The sequence below is a fragment of the Seriola lalandi genome, unplaced genomic scaffold (genome assembly GCF_002814215.2).
Source record: "Seriola lalandi dorsalis isolate HSWRI2012SDOR001 ecotype SW California unplaced genomic scaffold, Sedor1 jcf7180002054277, whole genome shotgun sequence".
In the NCBI taxonomy this organism is placed as follows: domain Eukaryota; kingdom Metazoa; phylum Chordata; class Actinopteri; order Carangiformes; family Carangidae; genus Seriola; species Seriola lalandi.
The window spans coordinates 1,647,357-1,672,467 of record NW_019524830.1 but is presented as its reverse complement, the minus strand read 5'-3'; the positions used below and the strand labels follow the sequence as shown (position 1 = coordinate 1,672,467).

At 40.4% G+C, this 25,111-nt stretch overlaps 4 protein-coding genes across 7 annotated transcripts in view; all 4 read right to left on the bottom strand.

Annotated features, from left to right (window-relative positions):
* Positions 1–1,715: 1,715 nt before the first annotated feature.
* Positions 1,716–3,122, bottom strand: LOC111654438 (putative G protein-coupled receptor 148). Its single transcript, XM_023405450.2, has one exon. The coding sequence runs from the start codon at positions 3,072–3,074 to the stop codon at positions 2,109–2,111; it is 966 nt and encodes a 321-aa protein (XP_023261218.1). The 5' UTR covers positions 3,075–3,122; the 3' UTR covers positions 1,716–2,108.
* Positions 3,123–4,645: 1,523 nt separating this feature from the next.
* mterf4 (mitochondrial transcription termination factor 4) lies at positions 4,646–7,205 on the bottom strand. Its single transcript, XM_023405398.1, has 4 exons — positions 7,138–7,205; positions 6,361–6,799; positions 6,029–6,213; positions 4,646–5,134 (listed from the first exon to the last, which is right to left on the bottom strand). Exons 1-4 carry the CDS (start codon positions 7,162–7,164, stop codon positions 4,745–4,747), a joined length of 1,041 nt encoding a protein of 346 aa, XP_023261166.1. The 5' UTR covers positions 7,165–7,205; the 3' UTR covers positions 4,646–4,744.
* Positions 7,206–7,747: 542 nt separating this feature from the next.
* Positions 7,748–18,682, bottom strand: pask (PAS domain containing serine/threonine kinase). The gene is made up of 21 exons (XM_023405404.2): positions 18,276–18,682; positions 17,933–18,160; positions 17,349–17,578; positions 17,083–17,253; positions 16,755–16,889; positions 16,502–16,636; positions 16,053–16,296; positions 15,094–15,275; positions 14,875–15,004; positions 14,413–14,584; positions 12,439–12,674; positions 12,060–12,189; positions 10,804–11,390; positions 10,549–10,691; positions 10,260–10,427; positions 10,034–10,159; positions 9,798–9,932; positions 9,493–9,692; positions 9,043–9,176; positions 8,788–8,937; positions 7,748–8,490 (listed from the first exon to the last, which is right to left on the bottom strand). The coding sequence occupies exons 2-21, from the start codon at positions 18,135–18,137 to the stop codon at positions 8,318–8,320; spliced, it is 3,786 nt and encodes a 1,261-aa protein (XP_023261172.1). The 5' UTR covers positions 18,138–18,160; positions 18,276–18,682; the 3' UTR covers positions 7,748–8,317.
* A 468-nt stretch (positions 18,683–19,150) lies between these two features.
* kcnab1b (potassium voltage-gated channel subfamily A regulatory beta subunit 1b) overlaps positions 19,151–25,111 on the bottom strand; it is a 36,702-nt gene continuing 30,741 nt past the window's right edge. For all 4 annotated transcript variants that reach the window (XM_023405484.2, XM_023405485.2, XM_023405486.2 and 1 more), the window contains 6 exons: positions 21,826–21,911; positions 21,230–21,350; positions 21,052–21,146; positions 20,779–20,899; positions 20,599–20,687; positions 19,151–20,490 (listed from right to left, as the gene is read on the bottom strand). In XM_023405484.2, coding sequence (XP_023261252.1) covers positions 20,401–20,490; positions 20,599–20,687; positions 20,779–20,899; positions 21,052–21,146; positions 21,230–21,350; positions 21,826–21,911 — 602 coding nt within the window. In that variant the 3' untranslated portion in view covers positions 19,151–20,400. The remainder of the gene's footprint in view (positions 20,491–20,598; positions 20,688–20,778; positions 20,900–21,051; positions 21,147–21,229; positions 21,351–21,825; positions 21,912–25,111) is intronic.

Here is a 25,111-nt window from a genome sequence, read left to right as displayed (position 1 = left end):
TACAGCAAAACAATACCAGTTTAATAGCCTAACTTGTGTGAACGTGTAGAAGACAGTTAATGGGACAGTATTACATAGTATTAAACGGTGGGAAAACGTTATTAAATTCAGTATAAAATACTAGTCCTCGGAACGTGTTTTTACATAGTTGTTACATAGTATTTATCAATACAATGGAATACACAAACACAAAACGCATACTGTGAAGGTATATGAGCTAAACAAACAGATACAACTGTAATGTGATACCACGTGCACGTGAAAACAGGATGAAAGGCACTGTGCAACGCTTTTTTTCAGGTGAGGAGGAAGGAGGAGCTCAGTTGGAACAAAGCATGTCACAACTTCCTTACCCTGTTGCAAAATATTTCTTAGAGCTCCCAACTGAGTTCCCTGAAAGAGTCTACGATGCTCATCAATGACCCATTATACACTGTTTAGAACGATGTGTTACTAGTACAGAGGATAATCTTTTCACACTCTTCATCATACGGTCAGTGAAAGTTACACAATGTTCAAAATGTAAAAAAACATCCACAAAGATCATCATGACCTACATGAGGAGAGATATTCAGTTTGATAAACTGTCTTTGGATCGTCCTTTAGATGCAGAGCGGGACCAGTCATGGGTCTCTGTCTGTGGAGTCATACAGGTACAGTGAGGGGACTTTTGTCACCTCCACCACCACCACTGGTCATACACACTAACTAGGACTTCCACACACTGGACAACACATCAGCAGCTCAACAACCAAAATGAGGAAATGGAAGAAATGGGTAGAGGTGAGGAACAGGTGACAATACTGCAAAAGGAGTTATGTTTTGATGGCCTCCAGGCATCTGCACCTGTACAAGTTCACCAGAACAAAACACTGTTATCAGAAAGGATGCAAAGAAAGATTAGCAAAGTAAGCTACACAGCCAAGAGCTAAGATTTTCATGGAAAGCAGGTAAATCAGTCAGATTATTATTGTTGTTGTTGTTGTTGTTGTTGTTGTTGTTGTTGTTGTTGTTGTAGAGCCATTGGTACAAAAATGGCTAACACTTCGACTTCACCTGCAGATGCAGACAGTGAGCAGAGGGTTAGGGCATCTTTGCGGGGAGAAAGGCAACACTGCTGCAGGAAGGAGCAGTCACAGCAGCCCAGCAGACAGACAAATGTGTCCCTCTACTGTCGAGCTGTTGTACCTGTTACAGACAGCGCACGGCAGAGGCAGGAATGACTCACCATGATTATCCACCACACCTTCCTTCCTGAGGGAAGGTGCTCTTTCCTTTGGGGCCTTAAACTGTCAAGTCAATCGACCATTTGTTAATGATGGACATTCACTTTTAGACAAACAAGGGTTTGAAGGCAAATGGAGTTAAGCGCTTTGTTCCTACAGTCATAAAACTGACGCTGAGTGTCTGATAGCTTTTATGTAGCTTTTACATGACATAATGATGATAGAATAAGAATACCAATACAAATTTGGCTCGTATATTAAAAAAAAACTATTCTAGATTTAATGATCCCTCAATAATGAGACATAAACTTAGGAAACAAGGGATTTCAGCTTATTTTCTTATTTTTGTTTGGATGAACACTGCAATAAAAAGAGGTATCAATCGCAGGTAAAGAAATGAACAGAAAGATTCATAATTTGAAAAAATTAATGCCTTAAAAAGTTGAATTGCTAATTTACATATAACAGTAGCCATTGTGCGTTAACATGATATAAAACATGGACAAGGCAGTATTTAGGGTTAACATGTAGTATTTTAAATTTGATTGCTGTAGAAAAAGATTTTAAAAAAGATAAAACAAAGGGATTTTAGTATGAGATCCTCGGCATTGTGGAGTTTTGAAACAACATTTAGACAAACAAATTTACAAACAATATATTTTAAATTTATATAGAAAATGTGAAAAAATACTTTTATATATCATCTATTGACTTTTTGGTGGTTAGTCAAAAAACAAATATTGGTGGGTGGTGGGGTTGCACTGAAGGTTATGCCCTTCAAGTTCCTTCTTTGTAAAGTATTCTTTGGAAGTATGTATACCACAAGTAAAACCATTAGGGAAAGGCACTAAGTATGAGTAATAGACAGGTCTGATGAAATATTTATGATACTGTGGTTGTGGTTAGGCCGAGTCTCCTGTGCCGATGCAGCAGCTGCATTAGAGTATCAGAGATCTCCCTGTACCTCAGCCCATAGAGGTAAGGAGCAAACGCTCTGGGCAGCAACATAAATACACACATATTGACTGTGCTGATCCACACACGAACATCTTGACTTATGTCTTTCCTCTGAAACAGGAAGAGCTCCAGGGTGAAAACAAAGCCAGGGGCAAAGTAGAGCAGGAGCAGAATCCCATGGGCCAGCAGGGTGACCCGGGCCCTGGAGAAGCGGTTCTGCCAGATGCCCTGTGTCCTTGTTACGATGTAGAGCCGAATATAGCAGTAAAAAATGAGTAGAGCACAGATGAGGGCAGCGACAAAGAAGTAGATGTGGATCCCCATCACGTTCTGGACCTGAATGAAGCCGAGTGAGATGAGGACCAGACAGACGGCCACCTTTTCATTGGGATTTCCCCTCTCCACCTCCATCATGATCACCAGCGTGAAAGGGTACACGGCTGCCAGCACCCACAGGGCCAGCACTATGCGGTGGGTGCGGGCAGGTGGAAGGATCTCGTGGTAGTGGAGAGGCCAGCGGACAGCAGCGTAGGTGTCGACCACCATGAGGGTGACGGTGAGGATGGCACAGCAGTAGGCGGTGATAGTGACAGCTGTGACCAGCTCACAGACGAGCCAGGGTATCTGAGCTCTCACTGCGTTACAGATCACCGTGGCCAGGTTGAGGATGAGGAAGAGCATGTCTGCTGTCAGGGTGTTGGCCACCAGCAGGTAACGTGTCTCCCGTCGCAAGGCGCGGGACAGAAAGATGCATGTCAGGAGGACGGGGTTGGCGAATAAGGTGGCCAGGGTGACGACTATGGTAGGGATGAAAAAAAACTCGAGGTGCCACCTCCGCAGACTCTCAACCCACTCCTGCGTGAGGTTTGTAATTTGTAACGTGGACGTCATTTTGTGTTTGAGTTATGGAGGAGACACAGTAGCACTGAGTGAGGTGTGTTTTACGATGTAATGACTAATTCTCGAGGCAGCTCCCTGTGGATGAAAACACCATAAATTCATATTAATAATAAGACTGGAGCAGCTAATATATGATTTTTATTGCAGCCCTCTTCACAGTTTTGCTACTTTTAGGTACACTATGGGGCTCTTTGATAAGATAACTATAATACCTATAATTGATAACTTTGACCAAACATTGGTATCAACATGAGGAAGAATAACAGCAGTAACTACAATGAGTTATGGTCTTTAAACAATCATTAGGTGTTCTCATATCCATCATCTTGATGCATCGCAGGCCAGGCGAACCTGTAACATTTTTCATGCAGTTTCAGCTGATTCCATTTTATCAATAATTACATTCATATGAGTTTGTTATTGCTCCTTTTACAGTAATTTATAACCCATTCTGAATTGGTTTAGTCTAGATCATTATTCAAATGAGAAGCAAGACCTTTCCTAAAATTCAAATATGAACAGCACACAGTAGTGGACTCTGCCCCTTCAGTTTCAAATACTATATGCTATATTGCAAATGAAGATGCTGAAGTTGTAAATGATTAGCTTCATGTTGGAACACATTAGAAAATATACATTTAACATAGTGCATAAAAAAATATTACACCTGTTGTGTGGATGAAACCATATTGTGAATTGTAATAATAAATTTACCCACACTTTCAGGTAGGGCATCAGAATTTAAATACATAAAATCCTTACGATTATTCACAAACTTGAGACAAAAAAAGAAAATCACTTTGTTATTTAACCTTTTGCGCAGACACATCTATTGACAGATTATTGATTGGCCAAAGGTGAGTTTTCTTACCTGATGTCCAGAACAGAAAAAGCTCTGTGTTGCACATCCATTAGGCTTAACGCTCCTATAAATCGATGGGTGTTTTGTATGACTTGTCTCAACCGCTGGCCTTATCTGATGCACTCTTTGTTGACTCATACAGATAGACCAGTATATGGATGGGGAAAGCTGCAGCCACTTGGCTGTAACATAGTAACGGGGAGGGGCTTTTCATCCTCTTAACTGCTCCTCGTGCTGTTCCTTCTTCAATGTTTTCTACCCAAGATGTTTTAATCAAATTTTGTTGATGGAACCAATTTGAACACCATCTAGATTAAATTGATTAGATTCACATTACTCTCTTAATTTTAATGTGCCAAGCATCACAGCACTTAAGCCTCTGAAATTGCTTAAACTTATGGGTCACTTAATGAACATCCAAAATCTTCTGATGGTGGAAAGAATGTATAGGAGAATTTTTAACCACGGTCATACCTCATTCATAGTCGTCATCGTCTAACCTCACATTGACGTCACTGCATCTCACGTCTGTGTGTGGCCACTTAAATAAACACCAAAGTCAACTCCAAACCAGAGGGTTGACTCAGTCCGGTCTATTGCTAGCATCGGGACAATCAAACAAGAACACGTCAGGTAACAATTACCACAATATTATGTTTCTGTGTGTTTTAGATAAGAATATTCTAGAGCACTTGAACAGTTAAAATTAAACATTTTATTGTTTCAATTACCATCAGACATGTAATCACATAATTTTCTGTTGAAATCATTTTCAATTCTCTCAGTCCCTACCCAACTGTCATTTGTTTCTTCTCTTCCTGTATCCAGCCTTGCCTCCAGTCTCCTCATCTTCTTCATCCTCCTCTTCTTCATCATAATCATCACTATCAGCTTCAATGATGCCATACTCCTCCTGTCCCTGCCATTCTCTTGCTATAAGTCTCTGAAAGACTTCATACTCCTCTGGTGACGCCTTTGCAACCGCTGTGAGGAAAGTGTCCTGGTTAGCACTGAGGATGCTGTCCAGTATAGGGTTGGCGATGGTCGTCCGTCCTTTCTTGTCTGGGGTTTGGTACAGACCCCTGCGCTCCAGAAAACAGTGTCGACAGCGAACATCCTCTAGAGTGAAACGGAACAACCTGGACTTCACCATCTCCGCCTGCTTGACACCCATTCGAAAGTAGACGTACTGTGGAAAGATGGATAAATAATATATACTATTACAACTGACATTTTAGAGCTACAATAAAGCTGGATATAATACAGATCACATCAAAGGCTAAATGGGAGGTTCCATTCTGCAGAGACCTCAAAGTCATACACTTGCTAACACAATACTGTAATCTGTTCACAACCACTGATGCCTCTTGGCTGTGGAGTTCACATTTAGCCACCAGAGGGAGCACTACAGTCGTTCACTGTTTCCATACAGAATCTAAACAGGTTCTGAGAATGCAGTGTGCTCACACTGGGGGAAAAAAACACAAGTCAGTATGCAGTCTAAAAAGCACTTGATTTTGGCATGTAAAGCAATACTGCAAGGCAGTGGAGGCAGCTAACCAAACTGTGGATGGTGGTAGTATTGTATAATTTCCTTTTAAGAGAAAAACAATAACATGTGATGTACCAAAAAATAAATGAATAAATAAATAAAAAATGAAAGGAAAATTCCTTGAACCTGGGACCCAGCCTATGTGACCAGAAAGCCCTCTGCAAGGGTGTTTTTACAACCACTGTGGTGGTTGTAAAAGACAACATGGCCTTGGTTTGAGGAAGCCAATAAATCTGCATCTGTTAACATGACAAAAGCACTTTACCATGGGAACTGTGTCCTGGCCTAGAACTAAAAACTTTCATTATCAGAAATTAATATGTTTTTTTGTTATTCATCGTTTAAGCATTTATTGTTTAAAATGTTATGAAAAATGCCCAACAGAAAAAATTAAAAATCATCATATTTGTTTGCTATTAATTTGTTTCATAGATGACTAAAACAATTATCAGAATTATTCCATTGATCTATTAATAAACATTTTTGCTTTAGCACTGTCCCAATCCTTTCTTGTTTGGTTTACTTGCTGACCTGAAACTTGTACTCCAGCTGACCCAGATCCTCCAGTACTATGGCCGGACTGTCTCTGAGGATGTCTGTAACCTGCTGGACAGTAAACAAGCACTTCTCTCTGAGAAACGCCACCACTGTCTTTACTGTCTTCATGGGCACAGTCAGGATCTGGGGGTAATAGGCCACCACTCTCTGAAGACTGCCTATGGGGAGATATAAGGTTAAAATAATGCCTTAATATTTGGGTCATCCAGTACATATTCAGTACTCTGGGCACGAACTGCTTTGACCTAAGTAAATGCCTCAACCATGTTGGAATAAACTGTGCTGCAGGAAAATGATGATCTCACCTTCAACTAAACCCAGTTTCCGCAGGTTTTCTATGCGCTGTTGAAGCTGTGATTCCTTGACAGTGTAGAGTTGAGGACATTTCTGCAGCAGCTTCAACACACTGGATGGACTGAGTCCCAAGACAAACAGAGCTGCGAGAGTTGACAGAGCATGTTTAGCAGCACTTCCACCTCTGACTTTGCACACAGCCTCATATATCTGCTTTGCCTGGGTGTCTGTGAATCCCATATCGACCAAAGATTGCAGTGACAGCTCTGTGGCTGGCTTCTCTGACACATGGTTAAGTTTATAGTTGTGTTGCGGTGACTGCCGACTACTCCGACTGGTGGAGGAACAGAACAATCCGCAACCGACGCATTGAGGCTGGAGGTGGCATCTCCCCAAATTAAGTGGGCCGAGCGGAGAGGAGGCGGCAGTCCTCACAGTCCACCGGAGAACCTGTAGAAAAGAAAACAACACATTTAACACATTGTCATTAGTCCACGATTTAACTCCTATTGATGAAATATGTTGAATACTCAGATCAGGACAAAGGTCACTTGGATGCAAAGCAATTACAGAGGAGAAGTTAACAGAAGAGAGTTGCGACCTTAGCTGTACATCCGTTAGCTCAAGTTAGCAAACATTAAGGTTATAGCGGGAGTTAATTAGCTGTATGGCAAATTCTGACAGTCGTTTCAACTAAATCTTTGAAGTATGCGACTCATTACGGTTAACTAACACGTTTAGTGTCTGAATGTTGAATAAGAAAGATATTTTGTGGCTTTCTGGTTCACCTGACGCGCTGCCACGGCGATTCCCATGCTTGTCCGTCGCACTTATAGTTCCGTCCCCTCAGCTTTAACGTAGGGAATAGAGGACGAAGGTTCCGCTCTAGCCTTATAGCCTAGGTGTCTTCACTGAGTTTTATAGAGTAACACTATAATATATAAAAACACTACAAACAGTGTACACTGCCAGGCTGGAATTAAAGGTACTATTCAGGCGGCCTGTTTTTTCAAATAAGACTGTTTAGGCAATTTATTTTACAGTTAATGCAGATAATTCATTATGAAATAACTGACCTATTGAATATTTCTATATATGAAAATAACTGCAATTCATTTGTTAAAATGACAGATCATGCTGTTAAGTGTTTTCACTTATGTTGATATTAGGTATAGGTATAGGCAAGCTTACTTGCTTAGCTTACAAATTAAATCTGATGAAAAATGAAAATGAAGTTATTTGTGTCAGCTGATTTGAAAGACAATGTAAAAAAGTGCTGCTTATTGGCTGCATAAATGTTTTAAAATTCAAATATATTCACAATGTTTGCATGACAACTTGACTACAGTCAATTCCTCAATAATAACTTGGAAAATATAAAAAGAGCAAGTTTGTGGTAAAATATTTATTGATGTATAAAAATAAATAGATAAAATATTGTAAATATACTTACAATTTATAATCAAACTATTTGAGATTAAAATCATGAACAGAAAACAGGTAAACAGGAAAAGATTTATCTTTGTGAATCAACAAGTTTTCTGTGTGGTTTCTCTGAGGTAAACAACTCATGGCTGTGGTCACCTGTGGATTTTGGTGGCAACGCTGGATCCCTATAAATGATTACTATGATTTTGATCATTCAAATATTTCCTAAATGTAAAGAATAAATAAAATAGATTAAATAAAAAGGAAAACTGCTAGTATCTTCATGATGATGTTTTTGCATTCTTGTGTAGCACTCTGATATCACAAATACTCTATTTCCACGACTACCCAACAGCTTGGCAATGATGCTCATTACAGTTGGTAGCAAACTGTGTATACTTCATAAAGCAAAAAGGTACATTTGTCTGTTATGATTATGGCCTTGGACTAAAACAAATATCCCTTTTCTTATTTTGCATTTCATGTCCTCTTTGCACTGTTGCAGATAAAATGTTTTCATCATTCCTTTTAATTCAGTCTTTAGTCCTCGTGGAGGTACTTCTGGAGCTCAGTCTCCAGGGCCACCATTGACAACCTCTCATCCTCATCTTCCTCCTCCTCCTCATCACTAGGCAGAGTCTCATCACCATGATCTGGGAATAAGCCTTGCCTATTGTAACCTTTAGGACTGGCAACTTGGAGCTGTGGTGAGCCTGTTGAAAGAAGAGAGAGTCCCGAGTACATGAGCTTTCCTGTGTCATTGCCATTTATTTTGCAGCGGTCTATGCAAATTTTAAAAACTCAAAATTCAAAACCCATTTAGATTAAAGCCATTTGTAATGACCAAGAAGCTATTTACAACAGAATGGAAAACTTTAAACTTTGCCAAAAAATGAAAGAATAAAATGTAAAAAAGAAAAGAAAAATTCCACTGCCGCAGATGTCGCAGGTGGAACCAGAAGCAGAAAACATGGTTGGCCACAGCCTGTCTAGCTGTAAAGAGTACTCACAATAGCTCTGAGTTGAAGGAACCACCTCTGCCCAGCTGTACTCTGCCAGGGAAATTGGCTGGCTGATCCAGGACTGCAGCAGCAGTTGGTCCAGAGTCATTCTCCGAGCAGGATCATGGTGTAGCAGCCCATGTAACACACCACTGAGCTCTGAGAGAGTACATAGAGGAACTTCAGTAGATTTTCTGAGACAGCCAGTGATAAAGTGAAATAAACCTACTTTCATCCTACAGCAAAGAACAGCAGGATAGTAACCTGGAGAGAGGGGGGACGGGGGCTTTAGTTTGGCACCCAGGATCTCACCCACATCACAGAAGGGGTTCTCACTGAATAGCAGAGTGTAGAGCAAAACCCCCAGAGACCACATCTCCAGCTCTGGACCTTCATAGCTAAAAAAAAAGGAAAAAAAAAAAAGTATGGAAAACATGCCAGCATTTTATTCATCAGTGACTATGACTAACTTTACAATGTCCATATCCTTGAAGCTGTAATGTTTGACTGTACAGCATTAAGGTTAATGGGTCATAAAAGCCAGGGACTGGAAAACAGTGCTCTCACCTAGATTCTGCTGTACAGTTTAATGCTTTGTGAGCAAGCAGGACAGTTATTCCCTTTTTAACCTAAACTGTCAATAAAGCTGAGCTGTTATAAAATTTCCTATGCGGAAGAAACACCACTTGTCATTCACAAGTTTTATATACTCACGGATTTCCCTGAAGCACCTCTGGGGAGCAGTACTCTAGCGTGCCACAGAAATTGTAGAAGAGCTTCCCTGGAGCCATCATGGCAGCAGAGCCGAAGTCTATCAGTCGAATGTGGAAACACTTGTCGATGATGATGTTCTCATCTTTTATGTCCCTGTGAAGGATGTTCTTAGTCCTCAGATAAAAGACAGCGGCCACCAGCTGAAAAACAGAAAGAACCTCCAGTTTAACAAGGAGCTAATCAACACTTCACATTGCAGACCCCAGTCCTCTTTCATATGCAAATTTTTAATCCATGTACTGTACCTGTCTAAAGATGTAGCTGGCCAGAGGCTCATCCAGCCTCGGCTGCATGTCAATGAATTCAAAAAGGTCCAAACCATCTCCGTGTTTCTCCATCACCATCTGGAAGTAACTCCCATTCTCAAACACCTCCAGAACCTTGTGGCAAACACATATGGTAAAGCAAAGGAATTTAATATTAGAAACAAATGTTTCTGAAACCTTGTGACTGAAAAGTTCTGATGTGAAAACCCAGTTACCTTGACAATGTTGTGGTGCTGTACTCGTGTCAGTATGGCAATCTCCTGGCTGACTCGTCCCAACATGGGATCATCTACCCAGCAGTCACTCACGATCCTGGCCTTACTAATGAACTTCACTATCACCTGCAAGTTTTGACAATTTGCAGTATATATTCACATTGAGAGTAAATTGCTGCTTATTTAGGAAGTATATGTTTCTGGATTGATAAAAACTCTTTCTTACATCTTGTCCATCACAGCGCCTTACTGCCTTCCAGACAAAACCAAAGGCTCCTTTACCCACAGCTTTAAGTGGCTGGTACTCTTCTTCAAACTGCCCGTCACAGGCTCGAGACTGCTCAAGGTCCATGGTGGAGCGTAATGCCTCTCCATGACTGGCCTCACCAATCCTCTGAAGGAAGAAATTAGTAAATAATAAATGAGTTGAAAGAAGAGCAACACTTTAAATATTTTGATTAAGAAACATTATGTGCCATACTAACTTATTACTTAAAATCTTTATTGCCACTGACCTCTCCTAGACTGACTCCTGATTGGTTGTGCAGTGATCGATCTGTTTGCAACATTGTTCCCTGCTGCCCAGGCCTACTCATCCACACACAGAACATAGAGCTTCCACCAGGGAGGTCAGTCCTGCACACATCACACTGAACGTCTGGAGAGAGGAAGAAAATATACTAGTTAAAGTCTATTTGCTGTTTGTAAGAATGCTGTAGATTTTTTTTGGAGGGAAAGAGAATAACAGTGAATTCTTTATTTGTACCAACCTACTCTCGTGCCGTCTCTGTGGTATGCACTTCCTTCAAATCGCCCCTCCAGTATCTCAGTAGCGTCTGAGGAAAGGCCATGTCCATTTACCTTCTGTTTCTTCGGTGTAGATGTAGCAGGAATGTCTGTCACTGACTGAATCCCACCATTCATTTGCACACAGAACTCCTCGCTCTTTCCTTTATGAATTGAAGAGAGAGCTGTCCAGTGATCCTGCTCACCTGGATCTTTTTCTTGTTCCTCACTTGAGCCAATTCTTGCCTCCACAGCAGCATCTCCATTCTGAACAGGCTCTGGTTCCTGGTCAGACTCTACCCCACATGGTGAAGGTGTCCGCAGGAGCTCAGCTGTATCACAGGATATCATGGAGTGTTGGTTGTCATCGTTGTACCCTCCGCCACTGAGCAGCTCTACACTACCGCTCAGATCGAGGTCAGCCAGGGCCCGGGTCACCAGATCACCATTGCTGTTGAGGTCTAGGAAGCAGCTGGCCGAGTCCACTATCTGTGCTGAACGAGAGTCCTCTGCTTGGCCTGGGTCAGAACCACCATGACCGGCAAACTTTTCACAGAAGCCAGAGGAAGACCTGGGAAAGTGAGTTTCAACAAACTGATTACAAAGAACAACAAAATACAGCACTAGAATAGCAAATCTGTTTAGAATAAACACATCCTGATGGTATAATTTTATCAAAAGGAGGTGGAGAAATGTCAACATTGCTGTAGGATGTTGCCAATTTTCTGTCCAATCTCAAACTGGCATGTCATTGTCTTCCAGGGCTTCTTTGCACCCACATAGCTGTAAATTCTGGGCTATTTCAAGCTACTTTGCCTGTAAAAGATGCAAATGAAAAGCAGTTCAGTACAAAAGGATGTTATGGAATTACTCTGCAGTTGTCATGCCAGGAGAGATACACTTTCTTATTTTAAATGAAGTTATTCAACAAAATTTCTTTCTTCAGTGACACTTCCACCCTTAAGCAGTGAAGCCTAAACAATTTGAATGAAAGCACAGAAGGAATAAAATAGATGATTTCTTCAGTGATGTAGTATGTGAAACACTGCTAAATTTTCCTTGTCTTTGAGCCTTGGTTACTGAAATAAAAAGATGGGCTGTCTTAACAATTAGATGTTAGATGTGGTGATAATTACATGCATATAAAGCTAAAGCCAGTTATATATGTGGTGCTACAAATGTGATGAAGGAAACATCTCTTAATAATATCTTAATAAAGAATCACAATTTCTCTCCTCACCTGCTCTCCAGTGAGATGACCTCAAAACTGGAGTCTTGGAGGACAGAGGCACATGATCGGTAGTCTTTACTTCTGCCAGGGGACGCACCACCCACTCTGCCAACAGCATGTCCTTTCTGAGCGGGAGTGTCTGAACAGGGAAACAAAAGCAGTAGAAGAAACATGCTCAGTGCAATTTCGCAAAGACTGATCTTTAGATGCTATTCCTCACTGTACATATGAAATCACTCCAAACAATATTAAACATACACATGCTGAATGTTCTGTTTCAGTACCCATTCTAATATGTACTGCAGTTTAGTTTCCGAGTTGCAAGCAAGAACTAAATTTAAATGACTATAGAAAAGAGAAACAGCTGGTCACGTGGGTACAATCTCACCTTGGATAATCTCAATGGCAGGGTGATTATTTTCCTGAACCCCACCGTGGAGCTGCTGTTCTAGGTAATGGTGTGGTGGTCCTGGGAGAACACGGCAAGAGAAGGTGCCTTCCTCTGGAGGTTCCACCCAGGCAAATGTCTCGAGGAGTGCCTGAGTGGTATCTGCACTGTCTAGCTGGCTACTGCAGGGAGCAACCTGGGCTGCCTCCTCCATCAGCTCTGTAGTGTCATTGGCTCTGAGGAAAGAGAATGACTGGATTTTTATTTAAATATTGTTTAAATATTTCAAATAAGACTGTAATGGTCACACGGTAAAGAAACAATTCTGGGAGAAAGGCTTAAATAATAATAATAATAATAATAATCTGGTATTAGAGTTTTTTGAGAAAATAATGATGGAAATGTATATGTATAATATGCATCTGCATACTTCATTAGCAGGATGGCGGTATCTCTTCCTTTTTTTTTTTAAAGCTGTAGTTGTTTCAGCCAAAGTGTTGTCATAGTACTGTTCACTGTTACTATAAATCACTGAATCACAAAAAAAGCACAATCATAGGTGTCATTCTTTCCAAATAAATGGATCAGAACACAAGACACCACATCAAAATATTTGCAAGTAGAAGTTGGCATTATAAAGACTATTACCCATCTGTTTGTCATAGGAGACGTGTGCATGCATAGAATGAATGTTTAAACCTCTTACAGATGTCAGCTTATAAACAGCACATTCATAGATTTATAACTGTCAAGAAAGCTGTTCATGTTTTCTGCTCAAAGCTGTGGCATTAGTTATTTGTTGTGAATAAGCCCTTCAAGAGTTCTTTTTTCCTTGTGGGAGAGTCAGGATATATGCAACAGCCAATAATACTCTATTGTAAATTTCATATAATCATCATTTCTCATCTGCAAGGACAGAAAAAAAAAAATCAATCAATATAGTTCATAGGTGAGCATAATTTTTAAAGGTGACATCGTTTCCCAGAGGCGCTCGGTTTGATATGTGGTCTTGCCTTAAGGCTGCTAAATCTTACTGTATAGCTGTAGCAAGAGTAAAGAGTCTTTGAAAACCTTGTAGTGTAGTCAATCTTATGATGAAGAAGGTTATTCACCAAAAACACACCACATAACTGTTTGAGGAATTTAATCATGTGTCATTCATGGAAATGCAAAGGGGATTTTATTAACACTGAGGGATACTGTACTAAATAATTAATTGAACAACAAACATACTACACTACAGCAATGCCATAGTGATATTTCTTAATCAGGGGAGAACACACGTCTGCTTTCTTTTAAACCCTTCATATGGATCTCTCTTATCTGTCACTAAACCTGAAAACTGGCCAAACATCATGTCACTTTACTATATATCAGTACCTTTTTTTTTTTTTTTTTTTTTTTTTATAAACATAACATGCTGTGACATTATTTGTCCAACAGATGGCAAAAGAGAAATTTTACTACATTGTAAATCCAAATTCGGAGGTCTTCATGTTCCAGAGTCACAATCATGATCATATTATGTGGTGAAGCTATTCTTAACCCACATGTTAACAGCTAAAGATTTTTATCCTACAAGTTTAGAAAAACTTCGAAAAAAGACAACAAATAAAATATGGTAAAAGCATATACATTAAAGGAAAGCTGTAAGTTAAAGAGTGGCTGGTTAGACACACATAAAAGATATCAGGCTTGGCCATAAAGTTGCTGTTGTTTTCAAGGTTTACTGCAAAGCATATTAAATATACATGCAGTCTCCTGCTTTTAGGTGCCTGCATGCTGCTACAGCAGCTTTTGTCTGTCCATTACTTGAGAAATCACAGGAAGCCCAAATTCTGATGTCTGCTAACAAATAACCTTCTGTCCAACTTTACCATATTCAAGATGTTAATTATCCTTGTTGAACATGAAGACATTGAGTTCTTGATTAAGGTAGCGTATGACAACGACCACATTGGGGCATTTACTTACATAACCATTCGTGTAGAGGTGACTGCAGGAGGGGAAAGCGTTGACAGAGCGCTGCCCTGTTTCTCCAGCCTGGTGCTGGTTCCAGTGAAGATCCTACCTCTCCCTATTGAGGTTCTTCCCATGACTGCCCGGTGCACCGTGGCCATATCTCCAGCCACCAGTGAGGATGGAGCTGCAATTGAGAGAAAGAAGAAAATGATTAAAGCACACAGTATAAACAAATACTGCTGTATGTGAAGACAAAATAAAAACACACAAGAGGAATAAATTCAGAGTAAGGAAACTATTGTGAGGTGCATACAGGAAAGAGAGACAGATATCAGATAGATAGGATGCATCATTTATTTTTCACCACCCATATATGTTGTTTTACCACAGAGACAACACCTGAGACTAAACACAGTAAGTAGGTTGTGAAAGTATACCAACTTGTACACATCAAAAATGGTTATGAATGCTTACCAGATTTTCCTGATATTTTGGATGAGGCTGTACTTTTACCAGCCTCTACCTGAGAATCAGGGAATGGACAGGCCCCTCTGTCTGAGTCAGACATCCATCCATAGAAACAAGGCATCAGGAAAGTGACACTCTGTTGATGACAAAGCAGCAATGACAGAAGTGAGGGTTGGCACGGACCTCAATCCAAACAGCCCTGTTCAGCCGCTCATGTTGGCTAACCTTTCCTAAGAGCTCGTCCTTGCTGTAGCCAAACAGACTGAGGGCCAGGTGGCTGTGGATGCTGGAGATGGAGCCATCAGGGCGGAGCAGGAGGAGACCACTTAGAGGAGCAAACACCCAAACTGTTCCAGAGTACTCCAGTGCAGGGCTTGGGGAGATGGCACCGCTGTCCACTTTGACTTCTTTAAGAGTCCAGGCACATGTTGAAGACGCACAATTAGCTACATCAAGTCCACTCAATTGCACTATTTGGTGAATTAAGTATTTATGGTACATATACTATGTAGTGTTTATTATTGTTTTGCATCCTGAAACACTTCAGGAAAAGGGAAATTAAACACTACAGTTTTACAAAGCCATATATGATCAATATGGGTCATATTAGGTTGTATGCAAATCTATTTAGTCTGTTAAGTCTGTTACTGTTCTGTGAAAACCATGTATCTCAAAACCATCTGTTTTTTTGCCACATGCAGGTTTCTGATACCCCAGTGTGTTTTTAGCTGATTTTGAATGAATATGTAGAGGCATTTTTCTCATTGAACAACAGTGTTGTGTATAACATTTATATTCCTTTAGGTTGGTTTCATGTAGACTCCCACTCATTTGTTGATGCCGTTTTTATGTTTTTGGCATACTTTGGTGTGACTTCTGAGGATTTCTCCTAACATTAAATAACTTTGCTAACTTTGATATCTGACATTCAACTTCTTAGCCATGCTTGTCAGCTACTTCAGAGTTTGATTACTTTCCCACCAGGATGTGACTTTTTTTGATCTATCCTTTGTATATTTTTCATATAAAGTGTAGAGTCTTACACTGCAAGATGTGTGGCCAGGATAACAGAACAACATAGTGGATTATGCACCAGTTTTATCAAAAATAATATTGAGTGTGTTTTTAATCCCTCTGTGACCTAGCCATAGGTGCCAGCTTAGTCTTCAAACTAAACAACTTACCAGAGGACTGCTCACACTTTTCAGAGTGTGAGGCTTCTGTCTTGCACAGAGGGTAAGTGAGAGGGGAGCAAGGCTGCTCATCATGTGCATCTGATCTTTCTTGACTATCTGCTGGGTCGGTGCAACCACTACCATTATTTTGGTGTTGGGGTTTTCCACATAGTACTGCCCCCTGAAGTTTGACACACAGTGGGACTGATGCACCTTCTCTGCTTTTACCATACTCTCTCTGAACTCTCAGCATCTAAAGGGAGGAAGGAAAGGCAAAGTCAAAAGATGACAGACTTAAAGAAATACCTGAGTTTATAATGTTGTAGGATATAATCTCTTTTCTGCGTGTTCCTGAACTGTCGAAGTAGCACACTGGTAAACAGAAACTGAAAGCAAAGCTTAAGAAAGGGAGCTTTCCTTAGCTGAGTGGGACAATTTTGGTTGTACAGTGTGCTTACTTTGGGCAATGCATGACTGTCGAGGGGGATTTGTAAAGAGGGGATTAGCTCCTTAACTGACACCCCTTTTAACTCATCAGGATGGTGGTACCCATGGAGATGGGCAAATGCCAAGTCACAGGATAGGATGCTGCCCTAGAAATGATAAATGATATTGAAAGTGTAACAAACAATTGTCTTAATGGGTTAGAAAGGTTGCCAAAAAAACAAAGAAAATCACACAACGAAGGCTGCGAAATAATGATGTACTCACATCTTGTGAAAAGGAGAGACAGGCTGATAACCGTTCAACATTTTCCATCATGACAAGCCAGTCCTCCTCATTTTGTGACAGTCTGAGAGTGCACACGGACACTGGCACCTCTCCAGACAGAGTCACAACATCCACCTACAGAAAAAGTATTTAACATACATAACACACTCTTATATATACACACAGACATATTCTTGCAGCAGTGGTGTAGGAAATTAAAGACAACTGACTGAATAGTAGCTTGATGTAGTCATGTTTTAAGGAAAATTCAAGAATTCAGTGCATAGTTATTTTCATTATTAAGTTTTTTAGTCAGCATATTTCATACCACTTTTCCAGACACAGCTGCAACAGTTCCATCCACTAGTGGAAAATCTTCTTCCAATGCTTGTTCCAGGACCTGACTGGTTTTCTTTAGGAGACGGGACAGCTTTTTTCCAATCAGCTCATTAGTAGTGCACTCAAATAGTTTGCAGGCCTGTTCATTTGCTGACAAAATCTGAAAAATGAAAAGAACATTTACAGGGTATACTCTTGTTGCAGTGCCGTTTTCTGCTCAGCTGCCACTGCTCACATTAAGTGGACACACAGTACCTCTCTGGTTTTATGGTGAACAGTAAGAATGACTTTGTTTGGGTTGAGGACAGATGAAGATCCTGACAGGCCAAATCTTCCAGAGATTAGCTGACAGAGCAGGTTTTCCTCTGTCTCTGACACAGTGGATGGGTGTGGCAGGCAGACAGCAGAAACTTGGGAGCCAGGATGTAAGCTAGATATTTGGTGGTTTCTTGTTGCCACAGAACTGCAAACATCCAAACGTTCACCTGTAAGCAAAAAATTGGGGACAGATGCTTGTTTTTTTCTTTAACATTTTCTCCCATCCTTATCCTCATAATCAAGGCTGCAACTAAAAATAAATTTAGTAATATAGTAAATATTAGTCCAAGTCAACATCTTCAAATAGCTTGTTTTATGGGAAAATCAGTGCCAAACTCAAATATAGTCAGTTTACTTTGATAGAAAACAGCAACTCATACTTTTATGCACCTTTGCTAATTACTTATGTAAAACTGTTGTGGATTATCCGTGTGTCGACTGATTAATCATTTCAAATCTACTCACAATTACAACCAAAACATAGGCTTGTCATGCATGGCCAGAGGGCTGTTTGTACACACCTGTCAAGGAACCAGAACAATAACGACGTTGCAATGCTAACAGGCTCTTCTTGTATAGCGGTTTCTGAGTGCATGGGTAGGACTTATTCAGGTCAAAGTCATCTTCCAGGAGGTCAGAGGAGAGGTCGGGCACCACACAGATAGTGTCTCCTTTAATTCTGATGCTTTGGCTCACCTCAAAACCAGCCTCAGTCGACAGCGACATTGCTGTTTGTTATCCAGCTAGTACTGACAATGATATAGAGACCGTTAATAGGCTCCGACATTGCAATATTAGTATACAAGTGACGGATTAGCTTATTAAAGCAGACTTAGCTAATATTGATATAGCTTTATTGAATACCTTTAAGTTGCTCAGGTACTAGCGTGTGATTTGAAAATGAAGTCCGACAGAACACACACCTTGAGTCGTAGAAAGGTCCTGTGAGGATTGTATTTCCAAGCTGTTAGGGCAGGTAATGGCCACAGCAGTTTCAGTTGACGCTAGTTGACAAGGTAACGTTACCCCCCCCTGCGCTACCGGGCTAGCTAGCCATCTGCTAACGTTACTGCTAACGTTACCACAAACAAACGCCGCCGTACTGTTTGGCTCTGAAGTAACAGGGTTTGCCGCTGCAGTTTTGAACGACTTTATTAAGAGTTGACCTTACCGCAGCATCAGCACAATTTCGACATCATTGGAACCGGTCAACATTGAATAAAAACAGATTTTTGCGATGACTTCACTTCGTCCAGCTGTAGTTTTTGTAAACCGCGGGTTTCAAGCGCCAGCCGAGTAGACGATTCGACAAAGTCGTCTGTAGCCAATCAAATATCACGCTTCCAAGCAGGAAAACCTTATTGGATAATTTACCGGAAACGCCCACCTCTGTTGCCATGGAAACAAAGTCACAAAAGCAAATAAAATACGATAAAATAAATAAGTAAAATGTCTCAAATGTAAGCATTTTTCACATGTCAAATAAATAACTCACGCATTATTTTATTAAGAAACAGCAAAAATGGTCGAACCCCAACACCAAACAACAGTAACTACCCCAAAATGTTTAAAAAGTCACAGACTTTTTTTTTTTTTCCTTTTACTGGGGTTTACAGTCTAACTGAGCAAACAATAAGTCTACCTTAGCTAGGCTATATAATTTAATTTATTTTACTGGGTTAAAAAAAAGAAGGCATCCATAGCATTAATAAAAAATTACTATAGAGTTTTAAAACATATCACATGAGAATTATAAGCTCTTTATTTTTATGTACAGATAAAATGAACAACACCAAAACACGTTTGAACAGACAGAACATAACAAAAATAATCTCATTATGTAAAACTGGCATCTGGGAGAAGTTGGGTAAGAATTCAATGTGTTCCAGGTGCAATGGCTGCAGGGGTCCATATGGTTTGTGTGTGTGTGTTTTTTTCTACTGAGTCCCTTCATTAGCTACATGGCTTTGTTTGTTAAATCCACAAGCTCCCCCTTGAGAGGATCAACTGTGACAAGACAAACCTTTTAGCCACAACATAGACGGAAATCAAATGAATCAGACATCATCATCACTGACAGTCCAAATTAAAAGTGGTTGAAGGGGCACAAGAGGAGAGCACACTACGCTGTACTTTTGCATGAGTGAAAAAAAAAAACACACAGAGATGAAAAGCTCATTCTGACATAGCTGCTTAATAAGGAAAATATATAACAGTCAGTACAGATTTTTGAAACATATTTTAGCTTAATTTAGCTCTCTTGGTATATGCAACAACATTGTGAGCAGAATTTCAGTTCATCCAATACTGAAACGATTCATCACGTTGACAGGTCAGCTCCACCTGTAATGTTAGCATATCATCCAGTCTGCCTAGACCAGGCCCAATTACACACGTCATTATTGTTTTGTTTTTTGTCTTTTACATCACAAACATCTAGTAAGGTAGATTTCTAGAACATTGGGTACATTTTGATACAGATCATCTTTTTATTGTGTACTTACTGCACTGCCATGAACTTATGTGGTGCTTTTTGCAGCAGTAAGCGCCTCTAATGTTTTCTTCACTGAATGCATCAATACCCATGCTTACAGAAGTAATTTGAGCAAGATTTATTTCATAATAATGTAATCTTTTGCTTCTTTGAATTTGTGGTTCAGCAACTTTTGCACAGTTTGTTGGAGTGTAGGAGGCTTTCACTCCAGAAATCATCTTGCTGGATCCATTAACTGTTGTTCAGACTGAGTCCAGTGGCTGGCTGCTATAGCTAAAGCATGCATGCTTTGTCAAGTAACTCACTTCACAATAATGAGTACCGGTTGATCTTCATACAGACAAGGAGCCAAGCAGAACACTTTACACAGTCACACACACAATCATACGCGCACAGGAGCAAAGTTGGGCACGCATTTATGGTGCCATGGCTGTGAAAAGTGAGCTTTGATAAGCTTTTGGAGCATAGTTCACTAAAAGGGGAGGCGGGTTCATTCTAATGGTGGTAGTCCCTTTTACTGTGCGGACGATTTCCCAGAATATGATCAACCTCTGAGGCAATGCCTGCTGTCATCTTTGGAATTACCTGTAGTGCACAAAACAAAGGAAGACGTCATAATCAGTGCTGTTTGACCAGACCACGTAATGACACGATTATCTGGTATTACTCAGGCCTTGGAAATGGTCTTTATACCTGAATGGCTCCCAGATTCTCTGTTAGCTGACTCGGATTGGAGGATCCCAGCAGCACTGAGCTCACTCCCTCGTTCCTCAGGCACCAGGCTAAAGATCAGGGGTAGGAGTAGTTTTTAAAGTAGCTATTGTGGTATCATGGCAGGCTTGAGGGTAATAGGATGTTTATGTTGTCCCTTACCTATGGCTAGCTGTGGCAAAGTACATCCAAGCTTCTCAGAGATATGAGCCAGTTCCTTTAGCTTTGCTTGTTGTTTTCTCCCATCTTCACTCATTATTTTCTCCCTCAACCACTGGTATGGCTAGAGGGACAGTAAAAGTGGAAGAATTAGAATTATACCTCAGAATCAGGTGAAAACAACTTATGTTATGTGGTTGTGGTAGCTGGATATATGAATGACAGAGTTTGAACATATGGCACTAGACAGATGGTCTGATGAAATTCAATTTGTACCTTCATCGAGGCCCTGGAGGATTCTGGGACGCCGTTCTCATACTTTCCAGTGATGATTCCACAGGCCAGAGGGGACCAAGAGACCACACCCACACCTGGGATAGAAAAATGACCACTGAGCAATAGGATACAAAATCTCTCACAGCCCTAAATCCTTTTCAAAAAAGAAAACACTTACCTATCTTATGGTACAGCTCTGGCAGCTGAGTTTCCACTTTCTCCCTCTGGAAGAAATGATACTCAGCCTGCTCACATACAGGTGGAATTAGATTAAACTGCCTGGCCACAGAGTATGCCTCCTGATTGAATGTGAAGAGGGAATCAAAAGAAAGGGGAGACATGTTTAAGAGATTAGGAAACAGACGTAAACACTGACCTTTATGCTCAAAGATTTTCGTCTTTTTTTTTACTCACTTCTTACGTATGGCAATTATTGTTAAAGTATTGTTCACTGTCTCCTTCTACACTATAAAGAACATGTCTTTTACACTTGTGATAGCTTCAGTTGTGATGGCAAAATGGATATCATGATAAACAGAAGATGCATTTTCCTATATTCTGAAATCATTCAGGAAAATGTCTGACTTTGTATTTGCTTTGTAGTGGTAACTTAGACAGCACATATCTGTTTTATGGTATTAAATATTAAATGTTCCAACAATGTGATCAACAAAGGAATAGACAAAAATTAATAAATATTAATATCAATAGCAAAGTGAGTCTTTATCTCATGTTGTTTGTGACGAGATGAACAAAGACTTTTCCATTACTCACCATGATCTCCATGGCAGACCACCGTGATGTCCCCCAGTACATGGCCATCCCCTGGTTGATCACATGTGTCATCGCTCTCACTATCTCTGTAAAAATTATAGTATCATCATCAATATTACAGAGCAGATACATTGTCAATAATTGAACAGCGGATGGCGCCACAATTTCAACTTTTATATAATATACAGGAGGACAATTTTTAAAACTCTACTGACATTAAGTTTGAATTGTAGAATCTTATATTATTTTGACGTTATAGTCACAAAAATACATTACAAGGGATTTAGATCATCAGAGAGTAAAAGGAAATTCTTGACAAAAATTGAAAGACAACTTTGGGAAAAAAAGTTAAAAAACAAGGCTTTAGTAAAATGGCTACCTTCAGGAAAGTAAAAACAGCCCTGATCCTTGGAATGTACTCAGCCTGACTTTGACAAAGGCTCACCTCCATTTAAACTCATGTGTATGCAGAAATTGTTTACCAGGGTCAAACTAATTAATGTGGCCAAATGCTGCAGGGGTTAAATGAAAAGACTCAGCCAACCTTGGCAGAATGTTGCTCGTGTAGTCGAACAAACCATAGTAATTTACCACTGAAGGGGCTGAAATCAGCCACAGTGGTCTTTAATGGTTTGTGCATTTGTGCATTAGGATGCAGCAGGGAAGTAACAGTGGGTGGAATAGCGGATAAGCTATATTGTGTTTCATAAAACTACTGTGAACTTCTTTCTCAAACGAGTTTTTAACCAGACATCTCCAACAGGAGGAGGAAATACAGCAATTATTTTACAATTATTTTGAATGTGTGTCTGTTGATGGTTGTGCACAAACTTTTTAATTAGAGAAGAAAACAACAAGGTGATAAAGTAATTTATGTGATTGCGTTAGTCTGTAATTGCTTGCTTCAGCTTGTAATTTGTGCTTAAAGTACATTAATGAAACATCTGCTTCATTTGAACAATGTAAATTCTGGGTGCAAAATATGAAGCGGGGAGAGTGAAAATGAGGGTGACGAGATGAGACCACAGCAGAGTGTGATTAAAAAAAGAGTGATTCCTTTTCATCAGTAGTTCTCTCTCTCTGGACTAAAATGTAGCTCAGTGAGAGACAGAGAGCAAGTGTGCGTGTGGGTGAAGCAGGTGGGAGGGTAGAGGAATAACAGTACATCTGCTCTGAAAGGGAGGGAGGGAGTGAGGGATTTGCAGGGATGTAAGGACAGTGGGAAAAACTGTGAACCAAGTAGGAACCTTAGAGGCATACACAGTTCACAGGAGTTTGTGAATATATGAATAATCCACCTCAATGCCGGGAGAGAAAGATCACAAGTTGATTCACAGCTACATCCATGCTAGTCTTAACATAAAGTCTCTTTCCACAAGGCCGTAGTGAGTCACCAACTCCAACAACAGACGGCGCACCGAGCGTAGCGCGCGGCTGTGATAACCATCGAACACCATCAACACCCCACTCATAAAAACCCACAGCAACTTTTCAAGTAGGGTAATGATGTGGGTGAAGTTGTGGGCGCATGCACATGGCAACGTGTGCATGTTTGTGCAACATGTGCTGTTTTATAATGAGATAGCTGTACAATATAGATGAGAATTCCCTACCACTCTCATATCTAACAGGAAACGTGTAACTACAAGTATTAGCAAGTTAGCTTATGAGCCTGAAACAGGGGAAACAGCTAGCCTGGCTCTGTCCAAAGCTAATAAAATTTACCTACTAGCGTACTAGCTAACTTAAAGGCTCACTGTTGTGTTCCAAGCTTCAAGTCCTTATGCTATGCTAAGCTAACCAGCTTCTGGCATCATATTTAGAATACAGACATGAGTGTTTATAAGTGTTTTCCTGTAACTCTCTGCAAGGAAGTGAAAAGCACATTTCCCATAACTTTCCCTTTGGTTCACTATTTATTGGCTAATACAAAGAAGTTTTAGTCATGTTGCATGCTTCCCTGAAGATGCTGAAACATGACCTCATTGTTTAGTTAAATACTGTGTATTGTCACAGCTAATAAACTATCTGTGTTCTGTTTTCATGTGAGCACATGCATGAAATATGGGTAAAATTCTGTAAAATGTGTGTATTCAATGCATGAGGCTCACTATTGCAAATTTGCCAATTGCCTGGCTGCTGGCCAATATCAGCCCATCCTTGAGCCTTCTCACAGCAATACGCAACTGAGTCTGGAAAATTTAGTCAACTTCAGCCAGCAGGCATCACAGCGCCCTTCTGCAGAGTGCAGCAAGAGAAGTGGAAAAAAGCAAACAACACACACTGATATCCATATTTGTCTGCACAGATGTCTATGTGGAGGTTTAGGTACCTTTGTGAGTGCTGCTTTACTGGGAGCTGGTGCTCATTTTGAAGCTAATGTTTATCCTTCTCATGCATACACATACTGTGATGATCAATATGTCACATCAGGGGAGATTTTCAGTGGCTCATGAGGCCCCGTCTTTGTCCTATGATCATGGGAAAGACGGTTTCAATTGTGCAGCCAAAATGAAGACAAGTACTGAAGTACCAAGTGTGTGAGATCATCCTGCATGCTGTGCTAATTGTGCTTAACATGTGAGGACAGAGGTGAGTGATACCATGGAATTTGAAGGAATGTCATGAGTGGATGGCTGTGGTTTGAGTTCTATATCCTGTGGCAGTCCCATTTCATTTGATCTCCAGTGAAAACCCCTAGGTTGGATGGATTATGGCAAAGTCTATTTATTGATGCCATGTCTGCTCTTTCCCTCTGCCTATCCTTTTCTTTCTTCACTCTGTCTGGGGGATTTTCAAATTCACTCGACTGAATGGATTCAATTTGCTTGATATTACTCTGTCAAATAAAAAATTATGCTGAATGACTGGATAGAAACATTGTGCTGTGACTCTGCAGGCTACAGCATGCCTATTAAAACAGCAAATTTACTACAGCACAGATGCTTCTCCTTTAGGCACAGTCTCATCATATTTGCTATAAAGTGAGTATTTTACTACACTTTTTGGCGACATGTTAGATGAAAAGCCAGACTGGCCTTCAACCCCTTCAAGGAAAACTTCTTTATAGTGTCATCACTATAAGCGACAGCTGCAATAGTAAAGAGCAGCAGGGGAAATGAAAGGGGAGTCAGAGCCAGGCAAGGCAAGGAGGAAGTTGGATATTAGTGACACAACTTGGGCCTGTTCCTGCTATTAGACTGAGTACACGCCAAAAAAACAGGCACACACACACACACACTTACGCACAAGGCAACTCAAGAAAACAAGTAGGTGGGTGGGGGTT